General features: G+C 32.3%; 1 protein-coding gene across 1 annotated transcript; it reads right to left on the bottom strand.

Annotated features, from left to right (window-relative positions):
* Positions 1 to 139: 139 nt before the first annotated feature.
* LOC134543129 (uncharacterized) lies at positions 140 to 9,458 on the bottom strand. The gene is made up of 4 exons (XM_063387964.1): positions 9,155 to 9,458; positions 4,748 to 4,852; positions 4,052 to 4,218; positions 140 to 1,425 (listed from the first exon to the last, which is right to left on the bottom strand). Exons 1-4 carry the CDS (start codon positions 9,335 to 9,337, stop codon positions 1,137 to 1,139), a joined length of 744 nt encoding a protein of 247 aa, XP_063244034.1. The 5' UTR covers positions 9,338 to 9,458; the 3' UTR covers positions 140 to 1,136.
* Positions 9,459 to 9,949: the final 491 nt, after the last annotated feature.

The following is a 9,949-nucleotide window of genomic DNA, read 5'->3' on the forward strand; positions in this document are numbered from 1 at the left end:
TTTTTCACAATTTCAATAAATATATATATATCAATTTACTTCCTCTAATGGTCTTTAAATGGTATATAAACATTTGAAAATGTGGTTCAAATAAAAAAATTTAGGGAGGAAAGGAATCAATAACAACTTAATAGTAAACTAAGCAAGGACGTCTTTTATTTCAAAAATACCACATCAGAATTTTTCAAATTAAATAATGTTATGGTTCATTTTGATTTCTTTAAATCAATACATCTTGTTAAACAAACTTATTTTTAATGTTTTGTATTTTTGAAGTGAAACTTCTTTGTGGTGCGATGAGAGTAAAATTTCAAGGTCAGAGCACTACCCTATATATACATTGCTGGGCTCATTTTCATTCTCCTCTTTGTGTGATATAACAGAGAGAGATCTATGAATGAAAGAATAGGACAAGAGAATGTGCATGCACATTTGTCAGAAAATTGATACAGGTAACCTACACAGTCAGCTGTGAATGTCTTGAATTTTGTATTTGCAACCAGCATGATCACATTTCTCCTTGTTTAACTTGCAGCGTAGAGAGTACTGTTGACAGTCTCTGCGTTTTTCACATAGATAGCACTACCAGTTATGAATTACATATATTTATAGTTCAAAATGTTTAATCATGAAATTGCACACAAAAATATAATAAAATATCTGTGATTAAAGAGGATAGTAAGTTGCATCGTGCATGAATGATGAGAAGAAAAAAAACAATAATCGATTCTAAATGACTCGGCAGAATTCCATGGAGGTTTGTTTTGTCTGGCTAGATATTTTCACTGCGGAGACCTGAATGTATAGAAATAGTCAATACAAGGTATAGTTTTAAAAAAAAAATTCAAATGGTTTTTCTTAAAGTAAAATAAACAAATTATACAGCCAATTTTTTTTCAGGTTTGTTTATTTTTGGTTTCCAGCCCTTATTTTACGAAAGACAGTTTGCAATTTTTTTATATACTCTATTGACTATTTCTGTACATTCTGGTCTCTTTGTGAAAATATTTAGCCAACATAACCAACCCCATAAAATTCTGTCAAGTCGTTCAGATTTAATTGTTTTTATATTCTCATTATTCATGGACGATGTAACCTTTCCAATCCTCTTAAGGTGATTGCTCATATCAAGCCAATCAATGATTCGAAAAGAGGTGGGCCATTCCAAACCCACGAATGCCTTGCATTCTGTACCAGTCGACTTGCTGCGAGACGGAGATGCTCTGAGGCTGGTTGTCAGTGTCTATTTCTGGACGAACTAAAAACTCAACGTTTATGTGTGATTTGGATGCGCAATCTACAAAGCGTTTCACTGGGAAAAAATTCCTTGATCTCGCGTGCAACTGTTTTGCAAAGAATACATCAATTTTCGATGGCCGAACATCATCCACAGCATTCTGCAATTCTTCACATTCGCAGATTTTCCTAAAACAAAAAAAAAATTTCAATATAAATAACACATCACAACATGGTTATCTCTTCAACTCTAACAAGAAAAACCCATTACTATTTTGGTAATCATTAAGAACTTTCTGTAATATTAATTTCCAACATTAACATTATCAAAAGTTACAGAAACCTAAGCAAAATGTGAAAGAGTTTGCTTGTGCTCATAAAACTTTATATGTTAAGTAAACTTGCCTTTATTTTTATCTAAGTGTCATCTCTTTGAATTTAACCATAACAACAATAAGACACCTAAGAATGTTTTCTGCACAACTAAAATTATATCCTTCCTACACTCAAACATATTTTAATCTTCTCTTACGTTACACATCGAATACAACATTTTTGTGCCATGCTTCATTTGTATCAGTCATGATGACTCATAGTCCAAAAATTACCAAATAATATATTTGCCAATGCTATCTACCATCCATTTTCTTATTCAAATACATATTTTACAATTTACAAGTGTCTGAAAATGGTAATAAACACAAATAATAATATTAAAGTGCAAATGTGATTAGGTTCAGCAAGATTTCAGTCCTTACAACTCTTCAATGTACGTCTACCCAAGACTTTCATGATTGTTAAAAAATTGGATGACTTATACTCCATTTGTTTCAGATGTAAAATATGTTTCAGTCTAATATTAACTAAATGGTCAGTTAGATTAATAAATTTGACAACACTATGTTTTGGTATGTGCAGAGTGCAGAAGCATGTTTATTACCATTGGCCTACCTATGTAACAAAAAAGGTACTATTTACAAGCATTTATTATCTTCACTGTCCAGTAGGTGAGGCCACTGCAATCAAAATTACAACACATGCTGCCAGCACATTTGTAATGTCATTTCCACCAATGATAGAGAAATAAAAATTATCTCCCATGAGAATAATTGATATTTTGGGGCTTTCTGGGTTTTTTCTAGGATTCCTGACAATTGAGTTTGTACTTATTTTGACGTCAGTCTGTACACAATTGCATAATACTTCTCTGGTAGAGCTGTGCCGATGCAGTTTGGCAAAAGCCGATTTTGCCAATGTTAAGTTTAAACAGCATTTCTGCAGATTCACAATATGCTTGTTAATGTTTGGTGGAAATTACTGAAAAATAAAAGTGTCTGCCATAACCTACATATCCAAGAGTACCCTTTTCACTTTTCATAGTACTATGATATCAAACTTAAACATCCTGTGTTTTAATAAAGTTCTTGAATTTAAATTTCCTCTTTCAGAGTCTGTTAGGCATGAACAACAATCAATATGCTGTGTAACAATTTTTATTTAGTATGAAAATTGTAATTTATATATCACCACAATAAAGTTAGAAAGGAACAAAAACTTTATTTATTTATAGCATGGCTCTCACTACAAACAATGAAAAATACCAACTGCTTGAGCTGCAAATAAATGTTCATAATATTGTGGCAGACACATTTTATCTCAAGTTTTTAAATAAGGTAAGACTTCACATAACATAATTACCTTTTCTATTTCCAGTGCAAAGTGACTACTTGAAACGTATTTCCATGTAAATGTTTTTTACTGTGAATTTTCGCTGCCACACGTGTTAATTTGGTATTATAATTGCAGTTCTTGAATTTTAAACATGTTCAAAGTCCCAATCTTGTACATTTTATATTCTCTTTTAAACTTTGCATTTCATGAATCAATATATTTATTCAGTAATTTATTATTAAATTATCTTATTTTATATAATTACATATTAAATAATTAAATTTTCTAGTCTTCATTCGTAAATTTATGTTTATTACGGTTTGGCACAAACAAAAGAAAACAACCTAAAAATATGAGTTAAAAAATAGGTTTTTTTCAGCTTTATGAACTGGGAATGATTGTTTTATGACAATGCTAAACACAATTATGCAGTTGCAGATATCAGTTTTAGAGAACTTAATGCAAATAAATAAGTAATTTTTATACAACAGAAATTATGTATTTCTGCTGCAAAGTGCCTCTTACTAGTGTAACACCTAAAAGACTTCAGCACATGTAGAATTTTTCATGGCACTAAAAAAAATTCATTGAAAAATTAAGAATTTTTTTAAAATAAAAATCTAGGCATTTTCTTATTAGTGCTAGTTAAGTTAAATGTTTTCTGTAGTGAGTTAATCTATATAAGGAAAGTATGTTGAATTGTTTGAAGTAAAATGTTTAATAACAGCAAACTTAGGTAAGCACTCACTTGTTTTGTATTTATATTACAGCTGGTTTAAAAAAAGAAATCCCATTCAGTTCATCTTAGGTTATATTTATGTTTAATTAAATTTTGCTAACTAAAATACATGAACATTTACATTGCATGTTTTTCCAAGAATGAGACATTTCATGTAATTTAGTAATTTTTTTAAAAATGTTTTAAATGAAGTGTGTTTTCCACCATATCAATTTGGAATCAGTGAATCAGCAACAGTTGAATCAGCGTATCTGCAAAATTCTGTGAATCGGTACAGCTAACTTCTGGTATATTATTTTAACTGAAAAAATCAAATTACTGAAATATCATTACAATTAGTGTTTCATTAATATTATTGTCATGCTACTAGTGAGTACATTAATATAAGTACAAATCAAACCTTACTTAAATAAAATACCCATATTCTTGGATATAAATGTTGGTTCACCATCCAGCTTCTCACTCAAAGGGGGCACGGAAACGTGAACCAGATGGTCGGTGAATGGTGGACCGCTTCCGATGTGCAGCTCCAAGTCTGTGATACTACCATCTTCTATTTCCTCTTTCAGAGTCTGTCAGGCATGAACAATAATCAGAATGGTGTATAACAATTTTTATTTAGTATGAAAACCTGAGACTAAAGCAAGCTTGTGTTACACACAGAGTGAAGCCACACAATATTGGGACCGCAATATGCTTTCCCCCCCCCCCCCCCCCCCCCCTTTATTGTGCATGAAAAAGAAAAAAATATATTACTGTAAATTATCTTTTTTTAAACTTTGTTTTTATAATTAATTTTCAGTTGTGTTTCAAACAATATGTTTATGATATTTCCCCCGGATATTCAGTAGAGAATTAAAAAAACTAAAATAGATTTGGCAAATAATATACAGTCTATTAATAATTTATAGAATTCCCACCAAAATTATCAACTTTCCCTAAGTGAAAGTGAGAGAATTTACAACTTATTTAAATGAATTTTTATACTATGAAACATAAAAAAAATGTTAGTTAAGAATAAATTAGCCTATTAACACAAAAAATTTACAGATTCACAGCCTGGCACTTATGCATAAAAATAATTATTACATTTTACTTTACCTGTTTCAAGATGTTGAAATCACTTAGCAGCTTATGCAACTCTTTTCGGCTGTGCTCTTCATTTATAAAAACACTACAAATTTGATCTTCTGTGATACTGGAGACCTAAAAGAATCAAATTATTTATTGAATAAATTCCAAAAAGTTACCTCATTATTCACACTTCGAAAGTTAAATAACTTTCCTTTTTTTAATATTTCGTCAAAAATTAAAACTCTAGCCATTAGTCAAAAATCATTACAGCTCCTCACAGTATTACAGCTCAGCTCCAGATTAATAATTACTTAATTATTAATTCCTTCATGAATGAAAATTGGCTGCATACAAATTTACTTTAGTAGACCCACACAACAAATCACTAAAATGCATGCGGTTGGATGATTATTTTGAAAATAAATTTTCATATTATTATTTTTTTGTTATGATAAAACATAATTTTTTAGCCTAGAAAAGTATCAACTTAATTAAAAATATTTTTTAAAAATATAATGTGAACATGAACATATTTGATTGAATACTGAAAGTAGATCCTAAACTAAGATTAGCAAAATGTTTGTTGAAATGTGTATCAACTTATTCAGATACCTATTTGGAAATTACCTTTTGATGTGAAACTTTTTAGAAATCACACCAAAACATATGGGTACCATAACAGAAATTGTCAGCTCGCTGATACGACCTTGAGTTTGTGTTTCGGGGAAAATGAACCATGCAGATTGGTTAAAACCAGCGCTCTCGCTCCTTTCTACTAAGCGCAGCTCACGACTTAGATGTGATAATGCAGTGATCCGTGTGTTTGTATATAGAGTTTATTTAGTTTGATCAATTTATGCCAAAAATAATATATTTTGGAAAATATTTATGTGTAAAAATAAAGTAAGCCTATAAAAAAAGGTCTGTATCATGGCTGTGTATTTCTAGTGGACAGACATGTGTCGGGAGAGACGGTTATCCTTATTTATGCAGCAAATTAATCACAATTAATTCCTCATTGTTTGATCAGTCTGATTTCTCAAGGTTTGCCTTACCTGATAGTGATGTAACTATAAGTGAATCTGACTCCATCGAAAAACTAAATTCAAACATGTTCAGATCTCCAACGAAGAAAACATCGAGAACTACGTGTGAAATGTCTACTAATCATTTTATCTTATCAATCAAACTTGTGCCTAATGCTGACTTGACCTCAAAAAAAAGAACTCTCCTCTGAAGATGTCACTGAAAAAAAATGAATTAGCTGCATCTATATATCTGCACCCCTGTCACCTATGTCCATAGAATTGAGCAAGATTATTGAATTAGTTGACCTTGTAAAAATAATGATTACCAAGATAGACGATCTTAAAAAATGAAAACCATGTATTAAAGACATTATTAGATGACTCCAGAAATGAAATCAAAAACTTAAAAGAAAAAGTCATTCAAACAAAAAATTCAGGTAAATCACACACTGAACCTAACAAACAAGAATTAAAAAATCAAATTGATCGCAAAAAATCATATAGCCTGGAGAACATAAACAAAATGACGCGGTTTTACCTCTCTTAGCCGTTGTGGCCCTACCGAGGTTAAAAGTACTATTTATATTAAGATTATTTGATATTTAGACGTTATAGGGGTAAGACTATCAGCGATACCATAGTTGTCATGCCAGATAAATAATTTACATGAATTTTGAAGGTGAGAATGTTGTCGGCTTGGAAATCCCCTGAGTTCCGCTGCGGGAGGAGCATCTGAAGGATGTTCCACCCCCAGCGGAGAGCGGTATTTGGCCCAGACAAGATATTTTCAAAAGTGGATAAATTGTCTGGTTTCCAGCGGGGACCACGGGGAGGCTACCGCTCGGCGACCCAAGCCCCTCAGATTGGTTGGAGAGATTTCCAAGCCCGTTCCCTTGGCAGTGGTTTCGCTAGATAGTAGATAGGGACATAAACAAAGCCTGGAGAACAGACAGCAACGAACGTTGAAACCTCTGTCGTCCTGCCAGGCGGCCACACGCTGACCCACATGCAACAAAGCGATTTCCCCATGACGCCAGCAACAGCACGAACTACTCTCCAAATAAACAAACTGACGGCGAAGAAGGCTGGCTTCACTGAAGTTCAATACAAACACAAGCTCAAGTGAAAAGTGAGTCAGAAAGGGAAGACCGCCTCTAATGAAAAAAAAGGAAAACACCAATGTAAGTTGGTATAAGAAATATCTCCTCATTAAAAAACAGTCACAGCACCAGTCTTTAAAATAACTAAAGCTTTATTTGTAACATGTTTTGACTCCACAGTCCAAGAAAAAGAAGTAGTGGATTATATTGCTAATGAATTAAATCTCTCGCAAGTGAAAGTTGTCAAACTAAGTTCTAAATAAAATACATACGCATCTTTCCACATCAGTTTCAGAATACTTTGAAAGGATTCATAACACTGTGTTCTGGCCTAATGGCTGCCTTATCAGTTCATTCTACGGGAAACTTCATACTGATCGTATTTAAAAAAAAAAACACCACATCCAGTCTTCCAGATCAAGAATCAGCATCAACTAGAAGTAGAAGATACATGGCTACCACAAATCTGTGTAGCTTTGCAAATATTAAGTCGAGGACGTCCAGGCTTCAGATCGAGAAAACGTCCTCTGTGACAAGCAAACTAATAAAAAATTTTCAATAATTTGAATTATAAATGTGCGTATTTAATTTTTCTTTGCTAGTATTAAAGATTAATGTCATTAATGTGTGTTTCCGGGATTATATTTATAATTTGTGTTTTATTTTTAGAATGCAGCAGTTTGTCTGAATTAACAAAGGATATGTTTTGTGTAGTCTACATTTTCAAAGTGGCTAGGTAGTTCTCCCGAAATGATTAAGCGTTTGCATGTCTAAATGCTCGTAATAAAAGTGAAGAATCTAGCTTACGTTAGGTCAGTAACATAATTTAAAATCATGAAAGTATGTAATTTCGGTAAATATTTACTTGGGCGGTATTTCCGAAAAAATATGTTAAAAATCCGAAAATACCTTTAATTTATGCTCTTCAACTTCCTCTTTTCATTTAAAGTGGCGGAGGTAAGAAATTCCAAATACTTTAGGAGATATCGAATTTTTAAATTTCATCATATGTAGTTGAGCGGTATTTGCGAAAATAAATGTTAAAAACCCGAAAATACCTTTATCATATGCTCTTCAACTTCCTCTTTTCATTAAAAGCGGCGGAGATCAGAACTTCCAAATACTTTAGGAGATATCGATTTTTTTAATTTTGCAATACAAGATCTGTGGAACCATTCGAGCGGCGCCATTTTTGTTATTTTGCTGTGTGTTCGTGAATACGTGAATCGTGAATGCGTAATTAATAAAATGGTTGATTAGGTCAGGTCAGTTACATTATTAATACTTTCAAACTAAGCCGACATTAAAAATTATTTTGTGAATTAATTTTAATGGCTGTTTAGTTTTAAAATATTTATAATGTAACTGACCTGACCAAACAAACCCGGACAGAGGGTGAACAGTAAACTAAAATGGTCGATTAGGTCAGGTCAGTTACATTATAAATACTTTCAAACTAAGGTGATATTAAAAATAATGTGAATTAATTTTAATTATTCTTTAGTTTTAAATTATTTATAATGTAACTGACCTTACCTAACAAACCCGTAACAAAGGATGTAAAGTAACAACTCACGTAAATTTTTTTGTTACTTATTACTTGCGCAACAATATCAAAATAACAAATAAGACTTTAAAATTAGAAACGTTAAAAACTCACCTAAGTTGGAGGCGGTAATTAAACACCGTTTTAAACAATAATTGAACTAAATAATCACGTATTAGTTCATTTGAATTCTGGCCTATCACGAACAATCACGTGACATCATTATCCAATAAAAAAAATAGATACTCGTACGTAAACAAGAAACAATGGTGCACGCACGCCACAGGAATGCGCTGGTTTTGTGCTGAAATTTAAAAATTCGATATCTCCTAAAGTATTTGGAATTTATAATCTCCGCCGCTTTTAATGAAAAGAGGAATTTGAAGAGCATATAATAAAGGTATTTTCGGATTTTTAACATTTTTTTTCCGCAAATACCGCTCAACTACATATGAAGAAATTTAAAAATTCGATATCTCCTAAAGTATTTGGAATTTCTAATCTCCGCCGATTTTAATGAAAAGAGGAATTTGAAGAGCATAAAATAACGGTATTTTCGGATTTTTAACATTTTTTTTCGGAAATACCGCCCAAGTAAATATTTACCGTAATTTCTTGAAACACGGAATCTAAATGTTAACTCGTCTAGGTGTTTGCAATAAAACTAGAGTCTCCTGGTTAGGTTAGGGTAGCAACATTTAAAATACTGTAAAACAAATACTTTATACTCTTCATAGTAGTAACCTAGTAGTATACTCACATTTGAGTTCCGTACGTAAAATGTCCTTGGACATCCCGGCAACTGTTGGAATTGGATTAAAATATATTCTATCAGACTTGACAAAAGATTCGCACAATCGCTTGGTGTAATTTTATTTTCAAAAATGACTTGTAAATTTACACGTTTTACACGGATGTTAGATTTCTTTACTAATTGAAACATATCGATTCTTCAAATTTTGTTAGATCTAAGTAAAGCAAGCTAAAATCATAAATTCAAACGAAACTTTTCCGCCACAATTTGTAAACAACTGACGGACAACAGTAAAGTTTCCAAAGTAAATAACAACGAAAAGGAGTGTGCACAAAGCGGGCGCGTGGTAGATAGTTAGCAATTTCCAAGGCATTTGATTAACTATATTGCAATATGAATTATTCCTAAAAATTAATCCTGTTTTTAAACATATTTATTTCCATTTTACCTCTAAAAAGAGAACGGTAATCGTCCCATATCACCATATTTGTCCCTTGATCCTTTGGTACAAACAAAAACTTAATTATAGTGATGCCACTCCCGCTGCCTGTTTAAGTTTTTAATTAAATATTAGCATTGGAAAAGATCTCAGGGGTTTTAACGGGAGTTCAGCCTCGTGGCTGCAGGCAGGAGCGCGTCGTGGTTCGGAACCTACCTGGGCTGTTCAGGACGCCTTGTAAATGATTGGTAAACGAGTTACAGGACACTGCACTTTATTCAGTTTTGATACACTTATTGGTCCCGGTACTGGCCGCATCCGTTGTCGGACCGCTGTGACACGCGTATCTCTGAACGTAAAGA

This window comes from Bacillus rossius (assembly GCF_032445375.1).
Source record: "Bacillus rossius redtenbacheri isolate Brsri chromosome 9 unlocalized genomic scaffold, Brsri_v3 Brsri_v3_scf9_2, whole genome shotgun sequence".
Classification (NCBI taxonomy): domain Eukaryota; kingdom Metazoa; phylum Arthropoda; class Insecta; order Phasmatodea; family Bacillidae; genus Bacillus; species Bacillus rossius.

Coding starts and splice junctions, on each gene's coding strand:
- LOC134543129 (XM_063387964.1), bottom strand. CDS start 9,337: ATGTTTCAATTAGTAAAGAAATCTAACATCCGTGTAAAACGTGTAAAT. Junction 4,853..9,154: donor TTTACGTACGGAACTCAAAT/GTGAGTATACTA, acceptor TGATTCTTTTAG/GTCTCCAGTATCACAGAAGA. Junction 1,426..4,051: donor AATATGGGTATTTTATTTAA/GTAAGGTTTGAT, acceptor TTTTTGTTTTAG/GAAAATCTGCGAATGTGAAG.